Source organism: Eucyclogobius newberryi, unplaced genomic scaffold (genome assembly GCF_026437365.1).
Source record: "Eucyclogobius newberryi isolate DKJ021-1_F unplaced genomic scaffold, fEucNew1.0.hap1 SCAF_2, whole genome shotgun sequence".
NCBI lineage: Eukaryota > Metazoa > Chordata > Actinopteri > Gobiiformes > Gobiidae > Eucyclogobius > Eucyclogobius newberryi.
In genome coordinates this window covers 6972403-6999597 of record NW_027315834.1, presented here as the reverse complement: position 1 = coordinate 6999597, position 27195 = coordinate 6972403, and the positions used below count along the sequence as shown (strand labels likewise).

At 43.3% G+C, this 27195-nt stretch overlaps 1 protein-coding gene across 1 annotated transcript in view; it reads left to right on the top strand.

The window, feature by feature from the left end:
* Positions 1–27195, top strand: part of LOC140368292 (serine/threonine-protein kinase WNK1-like) — a 128630-nt gene that overhangs the window by 81781 nt on the left and 19654 nt on the right. The window contains 22 exon segments of the mRNA XM_072455262.1: positions 5625–5764; positions 6530–6609; positions 6754–6895; positions 6898–6959; positions 7218–7287; positions 8030–8205; positions 11170–12525; positions 14154–14237; positions 15313–15378; positions 17095–17337; positions 18154–18212; positions 18955–19102; positions 19668–19784; positions 20101–20211; positions 20290–20341; positions 21374–21538; positions 22188–23372; positions 24559–24620; positions 24795–24845; positions 26353–26436; positions 26518–26548; positions 26645–26730. Of these exon segments, the coding sequence (XP_072311363.1) occupies positions 5625–5764; positions 6530–6609; positions 6754–6895; positions 6898–6959; positions 7218–7287; positions 8030–8205; positions 11170–12525; positions 14154–14237; positions 15313–15378; positions 17095–17337; positions 18154–18212; positions 18955–19102; positions 19668–19784; positions 20101–20211; positions 20290–20341; positions 21374–21538; positions 22188–23372; positions 24559–24620; positions 24795–24845; positions 26353–26436; positions 26518–26548; positions 26645–26730 (4570 nt within the window).

Sequence of the window (27195 nt, the reverse complement as noted above, 5' to 3'; positions counted from 1 at the left end):
GCTAAAGAGTTTAAATTAAAAGTTAGTTTATCCCAAATTCACCTAGTATTGTATCTATTGTCATCATGCATTATGTGAAACATTGCAACTTTTTTTTATCCTAACTTGTCTATTTTAAGTATAATGATATATATATATAAGTATATATATATATATAAGTATATATATATATATAAGTATACAACAATTTAGGACCATGAAACGAGATCCAGGAGAACGTAATTTTGAAAGAGTGCAGTTTTTTGTAAACAGCATGTGTTTATATATAACTTCTGGACCCATCCATCCATCCATTTTCTACCGCTTTATCCGGGGCCGGGTCGCGGGGGCAGCAGTCTAACCAGAGACTCCCAGACTTTCTCCTCCCCAGACACTTCCTCCAACTCCTCCGGGGGGATCCCGAGGCGTTCCCAGGCCAGCCGAGAGACATAGTCTCTCGAGCGTGTCCTCGGTCTTCCCCGCGGGCCTCTTCCTGGTGAGACATGCCCGGCACGGAACACCTCCCCAGGGAGGCGCCGAGGAGGCATCCGGAACAGATGCCCGAGCCACCTCAGCTAGCTCCTCTCGACGTGGAGGAGCAGCGGCTCTACTCCGAGCTCCCCCCTCCTCACCTTATCTCTCAGGGAGCGCCCAGCCACCCGGCGGAGGAAACTAATTTCGACCGCTTGTATCCGCGATCTTGTTCTTTCGGTCATTACCCAAAGCTCATGACCATAGGTGAGGGTAGGAACGTAGACCGACCGGTAAATTGAGAGCTTTGCCTTTCGACTCAGCTCCTCCTTTACCACAACGGTCCGATGCAGCGACTGCATCACTGCAGCCGCTGCACCGATCCGCCTGTCAATCTCACGCTCCATCCTTCCCTCACTCGTGAACAAGACCCCGAGATACTTGAACGCCTCCACTTGGGGCAAGGACTCCCCGCCCACCCAGAGAGGGCAAGCCACCATTTTCCGGTCGAGAACCATGGCCTCGGATTTGGAGGTGCTGATTCTCATCCCAGCCGCTTCACACTCGGCTGCAAACCGTCCCAGTGCATGTTGCAGGTCCTGGTTTGATGGAGCCATCAGGACAACATCGTCTGCAAACAGCAGAGATGAGATCCTGTGGTCCCCAAACCGGTCACTCTCCGACCCCTGACTGCGCCAAGAAAGTCTGTTCATAAAAACTATGAGCAGAACCGGTGACAAAGGGCAGCCCTGGCGGAGTCCAACATGCACTGGGAACAGGTCTGGCTTACTGCCGGCAATGCGAACACAGCTCCTGCTCCGGTCATACAGGGACCGGACAGCCCTGAGCAAAGGGCCCCGGACCCCGTACTCCCGGAGCACCCCCAAAAGGACACCCCGAGGGACATGGTCGAAAGCTTTCTCCAGATCCACAAAGCACATGTGGACTGGTTGGGCAAACTCCCATGAACCCTTGAGCACCCGATGGAGAGTATAGAGCTGGTCCAGTGTTCCACAACCGGGACGAAAACCGCTCTGCTCCTCCTGAATCCGAGGTTCGACTATCGGTCGGATCCTCCTCTCCAGTACCTTGGAATAGACCTTACCGGGGAGGCTGAGGAGTGTGATCCCTCTGTAGTTGGAACACACACCCTCCGGTCCCCCTTCTTGAACAGAGGGACCACGACCCCGGTCTGCCAGTCCAGAGGCACGGTCCCCGACCGCCACGCGATGTTGCAGAGACGTGTCAGCCAAGACAGTTCTACAACATCCAGAGACTTAAGGTACTCAGGGATCTCACCCACCCCCGGAGCCCTGCCACCAAGGAGTTTGTGAACAACCTCAGTGACTTCAGCTTGGGTGATGGATGAGCCAGCCTCCGAGTCCCCGTTCTCTACTTCCTCTTCGGAAGACGTGACTGAGAGATTAAGGAGGTCCTCAAAGTATTCCTTCCATCGTCCAACGACATCCCCAGTCAAGGTCAGCAGGCCTCCACCCGCACCGTAAACGGTGTTGGTAAGGCACTACTTCCCCCTCCTGAGGCACCGGACGGTTTGCCAGAATTTCTTTGGGGCCGACCGATAGTCCTCCTCCATGGCCTCCCCGAACTCCTCCCAGGCCTGGGTTTTTGCCTCTGCGACAGCACGAGCTGCGGCTCGCCTGGCCTGCCGATACCTGTCGATGACCTCAGGAGACCTACAAGTCAGAGTGGCCTTCTTCAGTCTGACGGCATCCCTTACTTCCGGTGTCCACCACCGGGTTCGGGGGTTGCCGCCACGACAGGCACCGGAGACCTTGCGACCACAGCTCCGAGCAGCCGCATCAACAATGGAGGCGGAGAACATGGTTCACTCGGACTAAATGTCCCCAGCCTCCCCCGGGATATGGGAGAAGCTCTCCCGGAGGTACGCGTTGAATACCCTACTGACAGAGGGCTCCGCAAGACGTTCCCAACAGACCCTCACAATGCGTTTGGGTCTGCCAAGTCTATCCGGCTTCCTCCTCTGCCAGTGGATCCAACTCACCACCAGGTGGTGATCGGTTGACAACTGTGCCCCTTTCTTCACCCAAGTGTCCAAGACACGCGGCCGAGGTCAGATGACACGACAACAAAGTCGATCATTGACCTCCGGCCTAGCGTGTCCTGGTGCCATGTGCACTGATGGACACCTTTTGTGCTTGAACATGGTGTTCGTTATGGACAATCCGTGGCTTGCACAGAAGTCCAATAACTGAACTCCGCTCGGGTTCAGATCAGGGAAGCCGTTCTTCCCGATCACCCCTCTCCAGGTGTCTCTGTCATTGCCCACGTGGTCGTTGAAGTCCCCCAGTAGAACAACGGAGTCCCCGGTCGGTGCACTGTCCAGTACCCCTCCCAAGGACTCCAAGAAGGCCGGGTACTCTGCACTGCTGTTCGGCCCGTAGGCCGACACAACAGTGAGAGACCTGTCCCCCACCCGAAGGCGAAGGGACGTGACCCTCTCGTCCACCGGGGTGAACTCCAACACGTGGCGGCTGAGCTGAGAGGCTATAAGCAAGCCCACACCAGCCCGCGGGCAACACCAGAGAAGTGGAGCGTCCAGCCCCTCTCGAGGAGATGGGTTCCAGAGCCCAAACTGTGCGTGGAGGTGAGGCCGACTATATCTAGTCGATATCGCTCAACCTCCCGCACAAGCTCAGGCTCTTTCCCCCCCAGCGAGGTAACATTCCATGTCCCCAGAGTTAGTCTCTGTGTCTGGAGATCTGGTCGCCGAGAGGCCCCTGCCGTCGACTGCTGCCCAGATCTCTCTGCACCGGCACCTTATGGATCCTCCTGCGGGTGGTGGGCCCACGGGAGGGCGGCCCCACGTCGCTCTTTCGGGCTGTGCCCGGCCGGGCCCCGTGGGGTAAGACCCGGCCACCAGGCGCTCGCCATCGAGCACCCATCCCAGGCCTGGCTCCAGGATGGGGCCCCGGTGATGCCGATCCGGGCGACGTAAACGGCCTTGTTCTTTTTGTCATCATAGGGGGCTTCTGAACCGATTTTTGTCTGACCCGTCACCCAGGACCTGTTTGCCTTGGGAGACCCTACCAGGGGCTTGAAGCCCCCGACAACATAGCTCCCGGGATCATTCGGGCACTCAAACCCCTCCACCACATTAAGGTGTCGGTTCAAGGAGAGGACTTCTGGACCCATGTAACTTCATATAGTCTGATCAAGATACACCAAAGAGAAGGCACAAAGAAATCATTTGACGCTGCCCTGACTCTGCTCACAGTTCAACGTCACCACCCAGGCAGCCTCACATGACACACACATGACACACACACACACACACACGAGCAGGTGTCGCCTTGTTTGTGTGAAAGTAATACCCCCACACATTGGCTATGGTCAACTGGGCATGTACCAATACAAATTAATTGTTTAATCACAATAATCGCGTTATGGCAGCAACAACGATAACTCACTTCAGAATCTCCTCGACGCTCACACTTATATGAAGCCAAGTCCCACTTTAACGAGATAAAGAAACATGGATTTAAACATTAGTTGTTGCACATCCAATGGTAACTCCAGCAAATACAAACTTTTAGGCATTCATGGTGTACATGAAAGCCTAAAAGTAAAGTATAAAAAAAGTGATAATGTCTCTCCTCTTAGTGCTTTCAGGTTTGCATACCATATCAACACACACACACACATGCTGTGAAGCATCACAGGTTTTAGAATGCATTTAGCTTATCTTATCTGTTAGATAAAGTTTTGCTCCAGCAGGGGGTGCTATTGCCCTCTGCACCCATAGTTGCTGTGTTCATGCACTGAAATGCTAGAATAGAAGTTGTTGGTGCATATATTACTTAATCAACCTCTTTATGAAGAAAAGTGCAGACGGTAGGAATAAATATGGGAGATTTTATCATATTTTGAATATTAGATGTTGGTGAATTCTTACTTTAAAGGTATTTTTAAACTGGGGGGGGGAACTTGCTTTTGATTGAAAATTCACCTTTTAAATAAACAACACATAGATTTTCAACTCAAATTGCAGTTAATTGAGTTATCAGAGAGGGAAAAAAAAGTTTCCTTTTGGCCTGGTGTTTTTCTGTGGGCGGGGCTTACAGTAACATATCCTGGTGGAAAAGTGGTGCTTTTTTTCCCACTATGAATTTTAAACACACAATTTAGACTGTTAAATCTGTGTTGAAAATATATTGATTGAATATTTAAGGTTATTTTTTTCTTTCTTTTTTTTAGATGAACAATATTTGACTTCAATTGTGTTTAACGTGGGTAATGTGCCTTGCCCAAGGACACAACAGCATAATGTGTTACTGGTACCTTTCAACAGAAAACTGTATTTACATATTGAACACCGCAATATCTCGTGCACTTATAATACAATAAAATAAATCATCCATTAGTAACAGTAGTTTCTGTGACTCTCCTTCTTTTGTTCTTATTTTAATGTCCTTTTTACCTAACTGAATTAGCCGGTGTAATATGTGGAATGAATAACTTGACGTCAACATGTTATTCTGCGAACGACAAACATAACATGCGCCTCCATTTCCAACTAATTAGCCGTGGGACCGTTTCAGGACAGCGACTTATCAAGTCTCCAAGACTTGAGCTGTGCCGTGAGCTGTGCCGTGAGCTGTGCCGTGAGCGGAGCCGTGAGCGGAGCCGTGAGCGGAGCCGTGAGCGGAGCCGTGAGCGGTGCCGTGAGCGGTGCCGTGAGCGGTGCCGTGAGCGGAGCCGTGAGCGGTGCCGTGAGCGGAGCCGTGAGCGGAGCCGTGAGCGGTGCCGTGAGCGGAGCCGTGAGCGGTGCCGTGAGCGGAGTCGTGAGCGGAGTCGTGAGCGGAGCCGTGAGCGGAGCCGTGAGCGGAGTCGTGAGCGGTGCCGTGAGCGGTGCCGTGAGCGGAGCCGTGAGCGGTGCCGTGAGCGGTGCCGTGAGCGGAGCCGTGAGCGGTGCCGTGAGCGGAGCCGTGAGCGGTGCCGTGAGCGGAGTCGTGAGCGGTGCCGTGAGCGGAGCCGTGAGCGGTGCCGTGAGCGGAGCCGTGAGCGGTGCCGTGAGCGGAGTCATGAGCGGAGCCGTGAGCGGTGCCGTGAGTGGAGCCGTGAGCGGTGCCATGAGCGGTGTCTTTCTCCTTCTTGAATATGTACCGGTAATTATGATGCCACTCTGTTTTCAGGTATGCCATAAAGATCCTGCTGAACCATGCATTCTTCCAGGAGGAAACTGGTGTTAGGGTTGAACTGGCCGAGGAGGACGATGGGGAAATGACCGCAATAAAACTGTGGCTGAGAATAGAGGATGCCAAAAAGCTAAAAGGTAAGAGACATATTTTGCTTATTTCAGGTACTTTAACATAAGTACATTCACATTTTAAATTGTGTTCATTGTAAACCTAAATAAATAGAAACAGTTCCATTGACTTCCTGTTCAAAACTGCAGGACTGATGCTGACATTTCACAGTAACATGCAGCAGATTGTCATATTTATATATATATAAATACATATATATATATATATATATATATATATATATATATATACATATATCCATATATCATGTGCAATTACTGTGAAATTCATGTGCAATCTATGTGCTGTCGTGACACATATTCATGTGCAATTACTGTCGCGATCACATGCAATGGTATTTATTTATTTGTCTATGGGAGTTTTTATTTATTTATAGGAGATCTTCAACTGAAAGTGTTTTTCAGACTTCCTATAAGTGATCTGTTCTTTTCTTCTGTATCTACCTCTGTATCTTCCTGCGTTGCACCAATGAAATTTCCCCATGTGGGACAATAAAGGAATATCTTATCTTATCTTACATATATACATATATACATACATACATACATACATACATACATACATACATACATACATACAAAGTGAGTTATTTATTTTTTTGGATCTAATAATGCCACTGTCTGTTATACAAATGGTTTTTCCGTTCAGTTCAGTTCAGATAATGATTATCAAATTATGACTAAGATAAATATTCTTAAATAAAGGCACATTACCTATAGAGATATTCTTGTTTGCAGTGTCTTGATCTCCAACATAATTGTTGATTGCAGGAAAATACAAAGATAATGAAGCCATTGAGTTTTCGTTTGATCTCAGCAAAGATGTTGCAGAAGATGTGGCCCAAGAAATGGTATGGACACGACAAGATGTAACTACTGTTCTAACAAAATAACACATACCCTTACCCTTTGGAAAGCCTGTTAACGACAAAAAGAAAAAATGGACATATGTTATATCATCTTTATATTGTTTATATTGCATCCATCTTATTTAGGTTGAGTCTGGCTACGTTGCTGAAGGCGACCACAAGACGATGGCCAAAGCAATCAAAGACCGCGCATCTCTGATCCTGAGGAAGCGGGAGCAGAGGCAGCTGGTGCGAGAGGAGCAGGAGAAGAGAAAACTCCAGGCAGAACAGCCTCAGCCACAGCCACTCGCTCCAGAAATGCACAAGTCTGCTCACAGCCAGGTCTGACTCATGTCACCGGAATATGGGGATTCTAGAAACATATGCACGCGATAAAATCAAGATCAAACATAGGAATAAGGACTCGTTATAATAACAAGAGTAATAGCATACTAATATTTAAAAACTAGGGTTAGGTGTTTGTATTTTTTTGCTTAAAATTATTTGAAATTGTAATCTTTAATCTGAATTTGAGTCCTTTTGACTAGTTGATGCAATATCTATGGTTAGTTTGTTGATTTACAGTTTTGAATTGGCTTGTTTGTTCACAGCCCGAGACGGAGGATACAGAAGTGGAACAGCAGCAGATGTATTATCAACAGTCGGGCATCTCGCACACATGTAAGACCTCACTACCTTTTATTTAACTTTGGACTAAAGCAGTATCTGGTATAACAGTTATTTGTGTTGGGGTTGAAATATTAGATGTTCTAGTTCAGCGACAACAAAAAAGAAAGTTTAAAAACTCACACATTTACAAAGCACATTTACTCTGATCTACTGTTCTTCTGTGGTCCCTGGGCAGATGCGCACAAAAGCTAAAATACTAACCTTTCTTGCTTGCCTCCATGGAGATGCTGCTTTAATGTCATGGTCGACATTATGGCATCATTCTCCATGGAGACAAGCAGATGAAGTCACCAGGCCAAGTTACAGGTCAGATCTGTGGAAAGGTGACCCCCTTCAGAGAAGGGAGTGTCTACAGAGCTGTGGCGCGCGGCCAAAACTGTATGGGTTTTTTGTGCCGCGGCTCCTGAAACTGCCGGGCTATTTGACCGCGCCGGGTTAGACCGCGCCGGGTTAGGGTTAAGGTTAGGTTAGGGTTAGCCATGAGGATATATGGCCGTGCCGCGGCTCCTGAAACTGCTGGGCTATTTGACCGCGCCGCGGCTCTGCAGCCACGGCCTTCAGAGAATACATTTTTCTTTAGCCATAAAAACCCCTTTAATTGAATAAAATCAAAAAGTCATGCTCTGGAACATTCCATCAAAGAAAAGCAGGTGGCCAAACATCCACTAAAAAAGGTCCATCGTCACATTTGTCCCTAATGAAACAGAATCTTTCATCTCCCTTTCGTCCACAGCTGAGATCGGTGGAGACAGTGGACAGGGTTCCTCTGTATTCTCCTCGGACTCTCCTCACTTTGGACCGCTGGCCATGTCCTACAGCTGCCCTCCCCCCGCTCAGACCCCTTACCCCCCCACCCCTTCCACCGCCCCACAGCAGCACCCGGGATACCCCCAGCCCACCCAGCCCATGGTGAGTACTGCACTTACAGGACGAGGACTGCTGAGGGCGCCACATTGGCAGGGGAGAGATGGTAATGAGTCACTATGAGTCTGACCTTTACTTTTGGACTTTATCTTTGGTTGTTAAGCATTTTTCCTTAGCTTCGGATTGAGTGTGAGAATGTAAAATGAATATTTAAATAATCAGACAAAATCCCAATGACAGCTTTGGGGAAATTATTTGGGATTGTTTCACTTCAAGGTACTCTCTCTCTCTGGCCAGATTAATCAATCACAATTTAATCATCGCAATAAGAAAAATAAAATAGAAAAAATAAATCAATGCAGACATACATTTGTAGCTTAATCAATCGATCAAATGTGTTTGTATAGCACACTTCATACCAAGGCGATTCAAATAAATGTGGCAGAACTCATCTTCTCTCATTGAGCTGGATTTTTGTAAATCTGGAAAAAAAATCCACTATCTGTGAAACTCGCTTAATTGTGGTTTCCGTGTGGATTGAGTTTGGTGGTGCAGCGCTCTGTGTATGAACCTTGTGATATTATGCATGGCCCCGTTAGACTTGCACTTTCTTGGTCTGAGTTTCCTGGCTTTGACGCATCCCTGAGAAGAACGGATCGTCACAGATGTGTTTGAAGCGTTTTTTTGTGACGTTGGCTTGGCCTTGGGTGTGTGTCTGCAGTGAGAGTGCAGTGAGCAGTTTGCAATGTTCACAAGTGAAGTTAATATAGCTTTAACACTGGACTAAATGCTCATTAATGGATTTTGGACAGGATTGCTGCTAACTTTCACAGGTATTACTTTTTGTACCATACACACAGTAGATAAAGACGTATGTAATGTTTTGTAGCATTTGAGCATTTTTATACTTGGAGGCTATAGTGGTTTTATTGTATTATGCAGTAGTACGTAATACAGTTGAGTACTGTATCCTTTCAGTAGTTATTTTTTATGCTTTGTATTTTATTATTTTGTTTGTGTTGTGTGTTGTAAATAATTTTGATAATTGTATTAATTTATTGATGCCTCATTAGTTTCGAGCTTGCGACAGGCTTTATGATATTCACATCTGATGACTTAAAGCGCCCAAACGAGCCAAAACTATCATGGCGGCACCACCAGATGTACTTTAACCTATTTTAGCTTAAATATGGACTATTTCTTTCTTCTTCTTTTTTTTAACCCACAGAGGCTTTGTGAATGGGAAAAGAGGACTGTGTTTTCTACATGTAATCAAATTTGATTTTGCTGCTTGTTCTCATGATATGTCTTTTCTCGACCCTTTTCAGCGAGAGCCTTTCCAGATTGATTCAAATAGGAAATATAAAGCAATGTTTTGAAACAATACCTTGAACCAAGTCAAATAATCTCAGGCCAATAACTATGTTAATCTAAATTTCTCAATCTGACTCAAATTAAGTTAAATATCTGGAATTTAAACCAGTTTATGCTATAAATTTTGAAATGTTCTTAACTTTATTTTTCATTTATTTTAAATGCAGTTTGCAGTTTTTTGTCAGTTAAAGCCTTAATTCCATTTTACCCTTTACAGCATTTTATGTATTCATCATTTGCCCCTTTCAGTACATTAACATTATTTTACTTGTTTACATTGCTGTTTGGTTCTTAGTTCTGTGTTCATGATTTCTCTGTCCCTCCCAGTCGGCCGTGTTGCGCCGCCGTAGGTGTCGTAGCATGTCCTTGTGTGTGCCCCCTTCGTCCTACTCGCTCCCCCATTCCTCCTCTGCCTCCGTCCTGGCCACTCCCCCTCCTCAGAAGGCCTGCACCCCTCCTCCAGAGCGTTCCCCCTCGTCCCTGGCCTGCCTCTCCTCTGCCCCCTCACGCACGCCTCTGTCAGCCGAGCGAGACAGTTTTGCAGGGCGCCTCTCCAAAGCACTGGAGACAGTGCTGCCCATGCACTCGGCCTCCCCTCAGCCTCGGGCCAGGCAGAGGAGAGCCAGCCTGCCCTCGGCCCTCTTCTCCAGCCCTGTAGGTCGCCGTCTGACTTTATAACGTGAAAAATGTTAAAGAGTGAAAGTGTGAAAGAACGCTGGTCACGAGTGTAGGATGGAGCTCAGCAGTTACTCAGCAGTTCACTTACATTTATACTTTTACAGTATAGTTTGTTACACTTGGGGTTGCTTATTTTCTATAACATGTAGGCTATTTTTTATTTGTTGACTTGACACAATTTGAATAAAACTAACCTCAGTGAGGTTTGGTATTAAAGTCTTCTCATTTCAAATCTACCATACTGAGGTTCAATTCAAGACCTCTTGATAAAGTAATTTATAAAAGGAGAGTATTGTATACAAAATCAGATCACTCACACCAGATGTAACACTCCTCGTTACATTTTAATAATCTGATAGCACCAGAAATCAGATAATAATCAGGTTTTGGTGTGTATGTGAACATCCTATGTTGAGCAATTATTTCAATATCAATTGTCTGCGTAAACTCCAAATAACAATTATTGTTTTCTAAATCACACTGGTGTTTTACCTATAGCTGATTAACCTCAGTCTATTGATTAAAAAAAGTGACTTCTGCACCAATTGATTTTGCACTGTTGAGCTCCATACACACTGTAAAGCAATCACATTTGCTTTAGACATTAAAGCTTTCAAAACAAAGCTCTGCTTTTTTATATGTTTAGTGACCAGCACATGGCAAATGTAGTGTATTTTACAATAATACACTAGTTATTTGCCTTTTCTTGCCCACTGTTATTTAATGCTGAACAGTGGTGTTTACACATACTGCTGTCTATGAGTGACTATCCTTTCCCTCCCTAATGTGTGTGTCATGCTCACTCATCTTCTGTTCTTCTGGTATTCCTTTGTTTCATTTTTCCCTCCTAAATGAAATCAACTCCTTGATAATCAGTTCACTTGACTATTGCTCTTTCTCCTGGTGCTGTGGGCCTGTGCTCTGGATCTGTCTGATTCTTACTGTATGTGACCACAGCAGCACACAATGCCTCACCCGTACAGCGGAGGAGCAGCAGGAGCAGGAGGAGGCGTGTCGGGGCTTCCTGACTCCCCCGCCATGTTCTTCCCGCCGATCCCTGAGCGGCCCATCTCCTTCTCCCCCCCTCCCACTGGCCCACCCAAGGGATACAACAGCCAACGCCGCAAGAGCACGTCCATCCTGGAGGCCCACACCAGACACTTCCAGCCCACTTACCCGCGCTACGCCAGCAGCCTGCACCCCTTCTCTGGCATGGAGGGGGTGGAAACGCCCCCTCTCTATATGGTCAACCCCAGCTTTGCTGCCGCGGCTCAGAGACTGGGCGTGGGTGAGCCTCTGCACCTGCCAGGACAGTCTGATACAGGTCTGTACGGGATGAGAGACATAAGAGCGGAGCACGAAGAGGCTGTGAGGAGACTGAGCCTGAACCAGGCCGCATTACTGGACCATTACGAGGCAATGGCATATGGAGGATTTCCCATGAGCGCACACCAGCTGGGCCTGAGTTTCCATCAGCAGAGACAGGCTGCTGCCGCTGCTGCTAGTTTGGGCTACGACCCTGTCCCTCCTCAGCCTGGCTTCTTACATGCTCACCTGATGCAGAGGATGAGTGCTCACAGCCCCATTCCTCCTAAACTCTCCTCTATGGGAGCATCCTGCGGGGGCGCTGTGTCCTCCTGCTCTGAGGTCTGTTATCCTCCTGCCCCTGGGCCCATGGCCGAGCCCCCTTCCTCCTCGTCTGTCTTTGACTTTCACGTTGCAGCGGCGGCTGCAGCAGCAGCAGGAGACCCTGCTCTGTTAGCATCGCGCTTGTACCGGGGCCGGCGCAGCTCCATGGAGCTCCCTCTGGAGGAGAGCGCAGGCTCCGGGGGCTCGGGCTCCTATAGCCGCTTGCAGCCTGTCACAGAGGAGCTGTACTCTTATATGAGCCCTGAGCTGCCGCTGCGTCCGGGCAGCCTGCTGCTGCATCACATCGGTGTAACAGTGAAGGACCACAGCCCCGAGCCTTCCAGCGACTCTCTCACCTCCTCTGACGCCGGAGAGTTTCAGTCCCCCCCTCCCCAGATGCTTCCCGTCTTTGACCCTTCAGCCGCTCAGTCCATCCCTCACTCCTCCGCTTCATACGACACAATGACTCCTCTGATGCCCGTCGACCCTCAGGCTCACCCGCCCTCCATGCAGAGCTTCCTCCCTCCCACACCCGCAGGCGAGCCTCGTCCCAGAGGAGCGTCCTGCTCTCAGCTGGAGACTCTGATGCAGAGCGCCTGGGCCCGACACGGAGGAGTGGTGCCTGCGCCGGCCGACATGAGCTACCACGAGTCTGTGCTGGCCATGCAGGCCGTTAACACCATGGTACCAGTATAGATCCAGTCACACACCCACCCTGGGTCAGGCATGAGGTACAGTCAGTACAATAGCTCCCACACATTCTGAGAATACATCTGGTGTAATCCCAATGTTTAAATTTACATCTATATAAACATTTTTATCAAATATGGAAATAAATTCTGTAAATTGGATGTATTTTGACCCAGGGTGTAATATTTGCTGTATTGTGTATTCTGTGTATGTACCATCCCTGGACCCCAGCTGCAGCTTCTTGTGATTTTTAACCCTCCCAAACCTTATTGTTAAATAGTGTAGGTTTCAAAGACTGCTTTTCTCAATAACATTCTTTATTATTAATTTAATTCAGTACAACACAAACCCAAATTAAAGTGCTTACATTCATTGTGGCAGTCTTTGAAACCAGCTCTCGATGTGTATATTTTGTGTAAGAAATCTGTCCTAAGCCCCGACCTAGGTCTTAATGTTTTGAGTAAGTAAAGTTTTGTGTGTATGTTCATATACAGCTCAGTATATGACCCACGTGTGTTTGTGCAGGTATGCTGTGTGTGCAGGATACTGGACCTAAGACTCATTCAAAGCCAAAGTCTCTCAAGTCACAATATAAGACAATAATTATAAGAACTATTAACTTTATAAATGTTTCATATTTGCTGAGGAGAGATATTCTGAAAAGTTGTTGACTGTGAGGCTTTGCTGATTTGAATGGACAAACACACAAACATACAACAAAAGCAAAGGGGACTTGGACAATTGTGTAATCCTGCTGATTAAATCTGTATTTAATGTTGCATTTCTGTGTTATTTTGCAAGGTTTCTTTCAAAATGTATTTGTTATTTATGTTTATGCTTTGTAGACCTGAAGCTTCAAAGCTCCAAAATCACCTACATTTTCTTGAGTAGACTTTGAAGCCATCATAATTTCTGTGTCTTTAATTTGTGTCTTAATATTTGTCTGTCTATACATGTTTTACATGTATGAAGTTTTAGTTTTAATATTTGCAACACTTTTTATTTTGCAAGGGCTTTTTTACTTTGCCGGTAGCAAGTTATAATTTGACAGATGTTAGCTGTTACCTTCTATATGTGCTTTATTTAAACCTGACCATCCCAAATGAGTTTGACTTGCATGAAAAGCCCAGCACTGACCCTGCTCCTAACCCTATGCATATGCAGACTACGGTACGGGTTTGTGTATGCAGACTACGGTACGGGTGTGCATATGCAGACTACCGTACCAGAGTGCATATATCCTTTGTTATCAATTTTACAATTCAACATGTGTGCATTTATAAGAATATAAATGTTTAATTGTATTTGCACCCATGATTTGGTCTGTACCATTTCTCAATCAAATATAAACTAATAGCTCTCTCTCTCTCTGTCTCTCTCTCTCTGTCTCTCTCTCTCTGTCTCTCTCTCTCTCTGTCTCTCTCTCTCTGTCTCTCTCTCTGTCTCTCTCTCTCTGTCTCTCTCTCTCTCTGTCTCTCTCTCTCTGTCTCTCTCTCTGTCTCTCTCTCTCTCTCTCTGTCTCTCTCTCTGTCTCTCTGTCTCTCTCTCTCTCTGTCTTTCTCTCTCTGTCTCTCTGTCTCTCTGTTCTGTCTATTTTCTGGTGTTGGTGTATTAAACAGCAGAGCCCGACTCCACCTCTGCAAACCTCTGGACCCCCAATGGGCTTAGCTGCAATTCAGCCCCCTCCACATGGGACGTCCCAGCAGGTAAAAGAATATACTCTCGCTCTGCAAGGGGAAGAGGAAGTAACAAAACCAAGTTGTAAAATAAAGTTGTAATGTTTAAATGCAAAGGTAAATTAAGAGAAACACATAACTAAGAAAATAAACTTACCTAAAAAGGTGCCTCTAAAATACCCAAGTCACACAGGTTAGGGTTAGGACAAAGTCAACCGTCGCCACCACAGCCCTGATAAACTAGAGGCACAATACAGCCCAGCACAGGATTGGCTATGAAGAAGACAGTTTGCCCTCTGGGTGGGGCCATTCATTAGGATCAAAATCAGAATAATGTTTATTGCATTATCATTGAACAAAGTAGAAATTTGCTTTCATTATTTGGTGCAAACAGATGACACAGAGCAATCATATCAACATGCGCTAAATATGGTCTAAATACAAAATATACATACGAGAAGATTAATAGTTCAGCACTAGCAGCACAAATACAGGCTAGTGTTTAAGTTTGTCATGTGACATGTGACTGGTGTTATAAGTGCAACCCAGAAGTACATAAATACAGTAAAACATTAAATTAGTTGTTGAAATATCATAAAGAAGACATTACACAAATTTGAGCTTTTAACCATACACTGTTTAAAAGCTGTATCCAAAACACACATAGCCTAGTATTTAGCTTCATTCACACGTGCTTGATGAATCCTGTTCATCAAATGTCTGTTTTGTGAAGACATAGATAGAACTGTTAGATCTTCTGTTTTTAAGTCCATAAATCATAGACTCATTCTGAGAATTTCTCCCTCAAATGAAGTTCATTATGACTGCACGCTTACATTTGCGTATCTGGGGCTATCTCTCAGTCGTAATTCCCTCTGCTGTCCGCAGATGGGGCGCTAACACAAATCCTGATGAAGGAACGTCCCCCAGATATAAAGCTATAAAATGTGTAGTTATTACAGAATGGCATAGGTTCTCAAGAGCATGTTCAAAGGTCAATTACAACAATGATTTAAAACAAATTTAAATTAAACAAAAAAAAAAAAAATTCACTTTTTGTTTTCGAATTAACTTTTCTCAATTGTTTTTCTTTTTTCCATTTTAGGTTATTGTATCCTCTCAGTCGAGCAATGCATCAATTCAAAGCCCACCCCACACACCCCTGACCCAGGTACTGAAACAAGTTCTTGTTCCCTTACGTTTTTTATTTCTGCCGAATCTTATTTTACAAATTGTGTTTTGTTTTCTTTTTGCATGCTGTCTGTATATTTCCCCAGGTATACCACAGCAATACTGCATAGTGCAAATATTAATCATTATCCCAGCCTTTAATGATTACAGAATTAAAGGATCATAGTGTTTCCTCTTATGTTAAAATATTGTTCCTATTTTCTTTGCACGCTGCCTGAACGGTCCCATGGGATTTGCATGTCTTTAGTTGTGTGACATCAGTCCCTTCCCCAGTATAGAGCACCTGTATCTGCTTTACCAGGCCGCTCAGCTCTCTGTAGTCCAGGTATTAACGCTGCTGCACCCGATTCTTCCCTTCTTCAAGCTATAATCATTTTCCTTATTCACCGCAATGACATTATAAAGTGTTTCTCACAACTTTCAGAATCCAGAGCAGAGTTTTGCCATCACATTAAAACTAACAATAAGCATGCTAACTGGGGATGGGACGATTTGGATTATTTTTTAATCTTGTAATAGCCGTTATCAATTTCCGATATGTGGCTTGCTGCTCCCACAAATCTATCTTAAGTTGAAGTAAAAATCATCAATTAACTTTTGACTGAAGCAAAAAAAAAAAAAATGGGATATAAAATAATTTGTGGAAAGCTTATGTATGTGTATGTTTAATTGCTCTTTATATTTGGCTTTTTTTTCGGTATTGCCTGATACTAGAACTGATATATCCCACATGCTTAATGCTAACAGCGCACTTCGTGATGAATAAAATGTTCTATAATTAGATGCAGACTTTATTACATGAAAAAACTTTGGTGCAGTAACTTTTCACATGATGTCTTGTGTGGCAAAATGTGGATTGGAAAGTTGGGATTCATTTTGTTTGTTGAATCGATCAGAAAAACATAAAGATTCATCAGCCTCTCTTATTGCCAATATGGTGAATCATGTGCTCTTCCTCTCTTCCTGGCTGTTAAAATATTGTGCAAAAATGTAGGCATGTGTGTTCAAATTATTTGTATTCTTAATGGAATTGTGGAATTGAAGCAATGAACCGTGGACAAAACTCTGTTATTCACTCATCATCCAGTATTAGTTTATTGTTATAGCTTTATAATACTGTCATTTACGTTTTGTGGCTCAGCTGAACAATTTGTAAGACGTTACAGCCTCTGCTGCAGCTACAAAAATGTCTAATTTTGCAGAACAAAGATGTGGATTTCTTGGCACGCCAAAAAAAGTATGAACCGCGTGATGAAGTATATAAAAGGTCTACAATAACATCTAGTATTTTATTCTATATCCACATGACACAAGATTTTACATGTTAAAAAAAAAAAAAAATGTAATCCATTTTCTACTGCTTGTTTCCTTTCGGGGTCGCTGGTGACTGGAGCCTAACCATTTAAAAATAAAAAAAGGAATTTACAAGACAAGCCTTTAAAGAACAAATATTATGAAAACTGAACTTTCTGGAGCTTTTAACCATGTTCTAACATTGTTCCTTTATCAAAAAAACACTTGTATTTAGCTTCGTTTACACGTGTTTAATGAAGTCTTTTTAATACAAATAAGTCATCATTGGTGTCCTGTAATACTTTCGCACTGTATCGTTTCTCTCCCTCTTCTGACTCTCTGTTCCCATAACCTTTTCTTTACCAAACCTTTCTTTTCTGCTCTTTCTTTTCTTTGGTTTCAGCCCCCTGTAACTGCTCCTGCCTCTGCCGTTCCTCCTGCACTGTCCCCTCTTTCCATTTCGGTGCCGACAGTTGTTCTGGCGCCTTCTCCTTCCTCTCCTCACCCAAACGGGGCTCTCCTCTCCCCTCCTCCCCACTCTTCTGCTGCTCCTGCCTTTGCGCCCGCGCCTTTGCCCACTGTGGTGCCCATCATCAGTGTAGTGACCGCCCCTCCCTGTGATAACCCTATGGAAACTGTGCCTCAGGTATTCAAGTCCATTTAGTGGAGCAGAAAGGTTCTAAAGGGTTTATTTATGAGGCTACAGAACAAATCAATACCCAGATACCAATCAATATTAAGTATTTGAAACTAACATAGGGTGGTGAATGCTGGTTATTTGAGAAACATAAATCTATAGAGGCAATTTATCATTGGCAAAAGGGTGATCAATGTATTATTTAAACTCTGGAACAGAAATTATATGTATAAATATAATAAAAGGTGACTGATTAAACAGTGGATAAATATATGATAGTATAAACATGATTAAGTTGCAAATGCATACAGAACACAATAATACAATACAGACACATTCATGGTTGGGGCGTGAGGAGAAGACAATGAGTGTTAGGTACCTTGCCTTGTCTCTGAAGTCGGTTCCTCCAAAGTCAGTTCCTTCCAATCCAAGGCAAGTGCCTCAGCCGAAAATTACGGCAAATGGAACAGGCTTCAGAGAGAGCAAACAGCCACAATCTCACCAATAAACCCACATGTATAGACATGGGGGCCCTCTCCACATTGTCGTATTAAAGAAACTATGAATATTTGTTTTGATAATTACACACGATTGTTTCTTTTTTTTTCTTTTTTACTGTATTTGTTTTTAATCCTTGTGGTGTCAAAATTAGTGTGAAACCTTTTTCTTTAGTATAGAATCGAGACAGATATTTAAAAATATATACATTTTTAAAAATGAATAAATGAAATGTGTCGTAATCTTTGAGTATACGCTCAATGCTCTGAAAAAAATTATCTTATGTACTTCCTTGGCCGCATGTGATCGATCTTTTTGTGCCCTCAGCCTTCAGACTTGTTGCAGACTCAACTTCTGCCACCCCATCTCCAAGCATCTACAGAAAGGTAATCATAAACTCAAAGTCAATACAAATATTTACTTTCTTGGTTCTTCTTATTTCATTAGTTGCACACAGAATCTTCTCCGTAGTCTTTTTAGCAGTAGCACTAGCACAATGTTCAAGACATGTTTATTACGTGGTCATTAGTATTTCTGCAAATTTTGGCACAGACTGCTACGTCTACACAGTCAATCAATTATCAGGAACCAAAACTATGGAGTCTCAGCTTCACAAAGAGTCCAGGCATTTGTTTGTTCTCCAAAGAGCTTCAGTTTTAGTTTGGGCTCATTTTAGTCTGGTGTTTCAAGACTGTTCCAATATAAGTCCCTTATACTGCCATACTGCCATTCTCTTAAAAAACTGTGGAAGGCTCATTAGTAGCGGTAGTAGCAGCAGCAGCAGCAGCAATAGTAATAGTAGCAGTAGCAATAGTAATAATAGTAGCAGTAGTAATAGTAGCAGCAGCAGTAATAGTAGCAGCAGCAGCAGCCGCCGTAGTAGTAATAGTAGTAGCAGTAGCAGTAACAGTATTGGTGGGTTTATGTTCCTGTCTTTGCTGCAGTGGCATCAACACTCATAGCAGCAGTAGCAGTATTAGCAGTAGCAGTATTAGCAGCAGCAGCAGTAGTAGTAGCAGTAGCCGCAGTAGTAATAGTAGCTGTAGCAGAAGTAGTAATAGCAGCAGCAGCAGCAATAGTAGTAGCAGTAGAAGTAATTGTGGGTTGATGTTCCTGTCTTTGCTGCAGTGGTCACTCGGAGGCGTCCGGTCTCAGCGATGGTAATGATGGAGGAGGTCCTCATGAAGGCCGCTCCACCAAACGCCTCCCACGCCGCTCGGTTCGGAGCAGATCCCGACATGAGAAGTTCTCCAAGGCCAAGCTCAATGTCCTCAGTGTAAATATACCTTCACTTTCATTTTTTTTACTATACTGTGTTTTCATCATCACTCCTTACAAACGGTGACTTGTAGGTATCGAGTTTTTATTTTGGAGTGTAAATCAGAAATACTTTTAAACGTATGAATAAGTTAGAGGTAGGTTTCCTTAAAGCATCTCTGACTCCCACAAATGCAAAATAAATAATAACAAGAATCTATATGAAACACATAAACAAGAAATCGTGGTGTTTATGTTACCATACCATCATTTGTATTGGATTTTAATTTAATTTGCATAAATACATCTTTAGATTTAGATATAAAAAGAACTAGACCTGATCACATAATATGATGGCATAAAAATGAACTGAACCAAAATAGTGGGGAAAATTTGACCAAACTGTCCAAAGGGAAGCCTGAGGGTTAAGTCTGCCAGCACATGGGAGGAGCAGCAGATGGTCTAGAACACTGGTTCCAAAGTGAAAAATGTTATGTTGTATGGTTGTTTTTATTGCCTCTGTAAAGCACTTCCAGTGATTGAGTGAACAGAATTGTACATATGCGCGCTTCAAATGTCTGCAGATCTCTAATCGTGGGGACAGAGTGGCCGAGTGTCAACTGGAGACTCACAACAGGAAGATGGTCACGTTTAGGTTTGATCTGGACGGAGACAACCCAGAGGAGATCGCACAGATCATGGTACATCGTACTTTCAGTAAAAGGATTACACTAAAGCCAGTACAGTACTTTCAAATGTACTTGTGGTCTTCATAGTATAATACGATCGATGGTTTGTTATGAAAAATCTTTTGTTTTTTAGGCACTGCATGTTTGGGTGCAACAGACACAACATATTTTAAACAAAGATTAAAAATTTATTTAGGTTAAATCAAATTAAAATACATTTTAGGCAGAATTAGAATCCGAATCCGAATTAAGTATTTTTAATAGAATTAAAGGCTACTTGACATGGTTTCTCCTCTTTAAGCTAAAACTGTTTGTTGATGTTTTGTAGGTGGAGAGTGAGTTTATCCTGGAGAGTGAGAGGGACTCGTTCATTGAGCAGATCAGAGAGGTAATTCAGAATGCCGACAAGAAAGGCCTGGACAGAGACCCCACAAGTCAGGTAATTATCACCATTATTGGGTTTATACAATGTGATTTCTGCTAGTTCAACTTTACTCAATAAACTGTTGACCTCCAGATGGCGGGCGGCATGGAGACCCAGGTCCCAATGACATGCGAACCATTGACAGGTATCCATCAACTCAAGAAATGTTACTTATTTTAGTTAAATTTTTTATTTGCGTAACATTTTAAAGTGACCGAGCTGACAGAGTATTGAGCTACAATAGTAATACAGTGAGTTTGGGGGCTCAATCTCCCCAAAATATATATTTTTTTTAATTATTGGATTTTCTGGTTGTATATTTAGCTTGATATATTCTTTATTCTTTGTATATTTTTTCACTCAATAGGTTTACGATTGTGTTTTCTGTAATGATTGATATTTTTGCAATATTGTTGAGTAAATAAAAAACGTGGATGCCACACCTTACTTAAAGGTCCCATATCATGCAAAATCTTTTTTTCAGATGTTTTAACCTTCCTTACAGTGCTATTAGTACCTCATATGTGCCCAAAGTGTTTTTTTGATTGATTCCTTCAGTTTTTAGCGAGAGTACAGTCTATATCCTTCTCCTCGGATGTGCAGACGGACGGGGCCTACCCTCAGCAATGCGTCATCCCTGTGGAGTGCTGCGGCACACTTCCCTATTTCAGCCCATCCTCCAGGAAGCGCTCTGTACCTGTACTCCTTTTTTTTTAAACAAGTTTGTTACTTTTTTAAATCCGTGCACTGCTTTTTTCCCTTCCAAAGCGAGTTTGTGGCAGCGTGTTTTGACTAACTTAGGTGCTTAATTTTTTTTTATTTTGAAATGTTTGATCCCCGTTTCTGGATACTCTCAATTTACCCGTTATGACTGAAGAGCTACAGTTTAGGAAATACAATATGCAATCGAAATGTTCCTTATTTCTATCAATTACCTTTTAACCATTTGATTATATACTTTTGTATTTTTGCTTATTTCAGCGATACGTTTACCTTTTTACGAAAGTAGTAGTACTTTTATTTCCGTAGTGAAGGGGCCACCTCTGGTCCCGCCTCCATACAGGAATATTGTCCCCCTCTATCATCAGAATAGTGTAATGATGATCTGTGTAGGAGATGCAGCCTGTGGAAGAGCACTGCCTTCATGAAAGCTCTGTGTGTTTTGTTCTTCCGTCAGACACTCCTACCAGTGCCAGTACTCAGGTGGTTCACTCAGCAGGGCGGAGGTTCATTGTGAGTCCAGTCCCTGAGGCCAGACTGAGGGAGTCCCTTTCCAGCCCGACGTCTCCTGCGCCTGCCACTCCTGTCACTCCTGCCACACCCGCCCTACTGGCCAAAATAGGTACAACTCACAGGAACTCACAATCACTCACTTCCATATTATTGTGCTAGTTTGTTCTGAGGTGAGTGGTCGGAATTGTTTAAGAAACATATTCTTGAGTAGGATATTGTGCATTGTGTTTGTTCTCAATATTTTGACTAGTCAAATAAAGTTTACATACAAATACAAAATAAATAATATATAAATAATATAGTTTGCGTGGATTTGATATGCATTTAAGTTTTCTTAAAGAGTTTTTGTTGTGTTTCCTGGTGTGCTTGGTCTCTGGCAGACGAGGATGAGAGAGTGGTTTTGGTGTATTTGCCTATCACACGGCCACAATTAATCTATCATAAATCTTTGCCTGTGCAGGGTTTGTTCTGGTCCTTCTTACGGATAATGAATTTAGTGGATGGCACATATGCCTACCATGTGAAGTAGGCTGCAGTGTCTTGAGTTCAGATCCAGCTCTCGACAAATTACTGCATTGATTGTTCCAAAACTGTAATTTATATTTACATAATTATATTACAAAGTACAAATCATGAAATTCATTCATACGTATTTTAAGGTTAAGGTACTTGTTCTTTTAGGAGGATTGATGAGATGGAAGATAGAATTCCAAACATTGCCATAATAAATGCTAAATGATTTCCACTTGTTTCCATAGTTCCTCCAGCATCAGTGGCCCTCCCAGCTCAAGCCTCAGCCTCAGCTTTAGGACTGTCCCAGTCAGCCGGTGCAGTCAGTCTACAGCACGCCTTCAGCGAACTCAGACAGACCACTCACCTGGACGCGGGCCCCAGCACCGCTCCCGCCTCCATCCACTCCCCGACACCCTTCATCCAGTCCCTAACCACCACCTCTGCTTCTGTTGCTGCTCCAATTCCTTCTACAAGCAACGGTTCCTCTCTTAACCCCACCACGGGTTTGGTTCCTGCTGTTAAAAAAGAGCTAGAAATACTTATCCCAACTGCTAGCACTTCTAACGTTCCTGCGATTTGCCTAAGCCCGCCTGGTACCTCGTCTCCACCTATCACTGTGCTAAGCCAACTGATTATCCCGCCAGTTACTCAACCAGATGTCCAAAATCTACCTTTACAAGCACAAAATCTACCTCTACAAGCCCAAAATATACCCCAGACACAGTCTCAAAATATATCTCAATCCACGGCAATCAGTACATCATCAACTGTGCCTCCTGTCCAGCTAACGTCACCACCTATAGTTCAAAATATCGCCCCCACAGTAACCGCCCTTCCAACTTCTACAATCCCCAGCGATAAAGGTTTGGATACGACCTTTGACTCCCCTACGATCTCCACTCCATCTTCAACAGTCGTTGCGACAACTGCGTCTGTGCTGGCTACTTCAACTCCCCCAATTCCCGCTTCTTCTGTCGGGCAAGTGACCTCCGGCGCTCCCTTAGTGCAACCCACGCTGGTTCACTCCCAACCCCAAACCGTGGCGCTACCGGGGCAAACCCACGCTCATTGTGGGGAGTGCGATGTTGCAAATGAGGCGCAAGGCAAGCCAGATGACATCCAAGCGCTGGAGGCGAAGCTGCGATCCCTGTTCATGGATCTCGGAGGAGGAGCGGGGTTGGCACAGGGGGATTTGATCGGGTCCGATTCGGTTTTCAGTCCATCCGTGACTGGGACCTCCTCTCCTCTCTTTCCGGGCTTAATGTCTGTCCTTCCCAGCGCCGCCACCACCCCCACCTCTTCGCACGGCTCGGGACTTGTAGTGAATCCGCTCCAGCCTCCGTCCAGTCTGGCTTTAGGGCAGATGGGGTCGAGTACGCAAAGCCAGGGCGGTCCCGGTACACCCATCAGTGGCACGCCTGCTCCGTCTGGTAGGTACATGATGGTCTTGCGTCAGTGTCAGTTAAAGCACATAGGTTAACCATCCAAACATACGTACATTGTATTTAGCTTGTCTTTATGCTTGTTTGATGAATCATGTTTTGTAAGTCCTCTCCCTCTGAGCCTCAAAAAACAGAACTCAGTTCCAAATTTTCCAGATTTGTGACGTCATAGGTAGAGCTCCAAGGTAATCTGTGCTCTTTTTATGACCATTTCGTGTTCATTACTATTGCACGCTTATGTCAGCATGTTGGGGAAAAATAGTTTTTTTTATTCTACCATGTGTAATCTCCTCTGTAGCCAGTAGTAGAAAAAATTCCTGATGCGCGAAAAGCCTGACTGATATGATGTAATGTATGGTTTTTCTAGACCTTTTTTTGTTGTTGTTGTTATAAATCTAAAACATGAGATATGAGATGGTAGCTTCAGACAGCAGTGCCTCAAGTTAACTTCACACCCCCAGCTAATGTTGATGACTTCACGTGAAAGGTATCAATGAATGACACTGAGGTGGGCCCACTTTTTCTTCATTTATTCCTTTTGGTCTACCTACCAGCTGATAAAAGGAAGCTATCATGCTGCTTGGCTTGTTAAACATGCAAAGAAAGCTGTAACCCTTTTATTTACAGTCAAATAAACCATTCTGGGACGAATCGGGGTCAGTTTGTACTCCAAAGCAACAGATAAAAATTACCCAAAAATCCCCCCAAAAATGTTTACTCCTTAAATCTAATTTTAGTTAAATTAGCCTCTGTTTTTAAAGAAGAATTGACAAAAGCCAACAAAAGCCTAAACTAGTGCTTATATTTATCAAAGACAATGTAAGCGTGATTTACTTTTAAATCAGACAACAAAAGCCAAAGCTACAAAGTTCAGACATTTGTTTGTATTCCAATGTTCAGAAACTTTTTTTTGTCAAGCCTTCATGGTAAGTTTGAATAAATTTAGCCTGTTAAACTAACACAAAAATGACATTACCGGTAATTTCATTTTGCAGAAGTCTAAACTAGGTTTCTTACATCATAAGACTCCATTTAATTAAGATATAATTACTTATCTGCAGGGTACATTGTATTTAATCAAATACAGCACACTTGATCATTGACACAGTTCAAATTTAATCCATTTTGATTCAGTTTCAATTAGATTGTAATTCAACTAGTGTGTTCTCTGCAGTTAACCCCGCCTTGCCTTTTGGCCAGACCACTCCATCCAAAACGCCAGTGTCCCGAGTGCAGGTGAGAAATTTGGTTTGAGAATGAACTTGTCTTTTAATGCATTGGATTATTTTCACTTTTCTCATGACTGACATGCATGTGAATTTCTGTTAACATTTTCCATTGGACACTGTTCTTCTTTTAACTGTGCACCCTCTCTCTCCACCTGCTCATCACATCTTTCTGTGGGACTAGGCCAGCTCTCCTCCTTCAGAACTGCTGCCACCCTCCTCTGGACTCAATCAGGTCTTTATTTATGTTTAGGCTATTTAGTGTCAAAATACTGCAAATGATAAGCTAACCAAGAACATGACAAGCATTGCAGTACGCCAGGTGTCCACTGTACGGTCGTGGCTGTCTGTGATGAAAGATTACAGATCATGTGGCTCAAAAACGTTGGACATATTTTCTATCCCATATCGGACTATGCAAAAAACAATTGGTCTTCTAACGGAGTTTACACGCAAGAGAGCAAATAGTTTCAAACAGGCGAGGCGAACTCCTGGCCAACAGGAGCACGTGCTTTTTCCGGGTGAACTTTTGAGACGCATGCATGAAGTACGAAGGCCGCAGATGCCGTTGGAATGTTTACCGGGTCTTTATGCAGGAGGAAGGGGATGTGGTCGCGGGGTGATCATGCGCAGCTAAGTTTATCCAGCTTCAGTCCGATTAACCGTTTGACATGTGAATACAGACTAGAAGATGTCGGGACCATTTTGCTCTTTGTGAATTTGGGAGAATTGATCCACAGCACCTCAATAGACATGCCCGGGTTCACATGCAGATTGGACTAGGCAACTGTGATTCATATCCAGATGTCTGATATTTTCAGACACTTAAACTGTAAAGAAAAGTACTTTTTACTTTTGAGTTCAGTTTCAAATTTGGTGCTGTAGGAAGCTAGATACCTCTCAAATGTAGTGATGTAAAAGTAAAAATGTATCCTCTGTAAAATGTACTTTGATGTAAAACAGACATAGATCTGTTTGGACAAAAGTCGTGCAGTGGACACCAGGCCTTAGACAAGTTTACAAAAAATAAATAAATAAAAAAAAAACTTAATTTGTAAATCTGAGTGCTAAATAACCAGAATGATTACTGCATTTTACATCCTATTCAGATTCGATAAAATATAAAACAAATTCAACTCATCAACAGCAGTAAAAGAAGTCAGAAGAATTGTTTTAGTGAATTTAAACCCTTGTGGTATTTCACTACTAAATATTCAGTTTTACGGCTTTGCCATTTATCGCATTCAAGCACATGAACTAGTTAACCAAAATTTGAAAATGCAACAATATCAGAAATTGAGTAATTCCAGTTTACACATAAATTCATTCAACACAATATTCTTGTCTCTAAAAATTTTAATACTGTGTAGATAAAGTATTGCATTATAGTCACAATATTGTATGCAGCTGTATTGAACTGTCACAAGAGTATTATTTAATATATTTTACAAAATGATCTTACGGCAGTGCTAAAGTTGTTGTTGCTTGTTTAGAGTTTATGCAAAACATTTGACATTTTCACTGTTTGGTTATTAGAATGGTTGTATTTCATATTAAGTTGATGCAGGTTGTGATTTAACAAAGTTAAAATGTATTTGGTTCTTAAAAATAGTGATATACGGTATTGCAGGATATCATGCGGGATATATTGTGGTGTTAGCAAGTCGTGAGCCAGGTCTCGTGTGTTGCATCAAGTCCAATCTACTGCTAAATGAATTCTCTTTCTGTTTGTCATTGCTCAGTCCCAGCAGCCTTTGGAGGACCTTGATGCACAGTTAAGAAGAGCCTTAAGCCCAGAGACTGTACCTATCAGCACACATGCACAAGTGAGCATTTTAAGCCAAGGATCACAATGAACAAAAGATAGTTAATGTTAGTTATCTAACTTGTTTTTGTTATTCCTCAAGCTGCCACCAAACACTGGAATTGGACAGCCAAGTATGTTTATTTTTGTATTTGATTGTATTTTTAATCTTATTTGAAATATTTGTTCATGTTTGTTCCATCTTCCGTCTTTATGAATATAATTTGTAGTTCCCTTTTCTTTGGAAGATGAATTTCGAGCTTGTCCGTCCCCGTCTCCTGTGCCCACCGGAGAAGTGAAACTTGGAAGATTCAAGGTAATATTTTAACAGAGACAAATTACTTTTGGGCCCTCAAAAACATACTTGACCCAGAGTAGTATTTTGTAGAATTCTTTATTATTTATTTTATTAGCTTTTCTCATTCGGCATAGATTTAAATACACATTTTCTGCTAAACAGTCTTTTTAACTTTGTTCACTCATCAAAAACATACACCGATTTGTATTTAGCTTCATTCATACTTGATTTAGGAATCCTGTTTATTAAGTCCTCTCCCTATGAGCCTCTCTGGAACACTTGTGTGCCATTTTTATTCTGAGCATTTCTGCCTCAAATCTCTTTCATTATTACTTCATGCTTATTAGCATGTTGGGGTAAGCTAGCTTCTGTTTATTTCCCCTTTGTAATTCCTGCTGCTGCCAGTAGATGGAGCTGTAACTCATTTCCTGGCATGGGAATCACCTTACTGACAGAAAGTTATGTGTTGTTTTAATAAATACA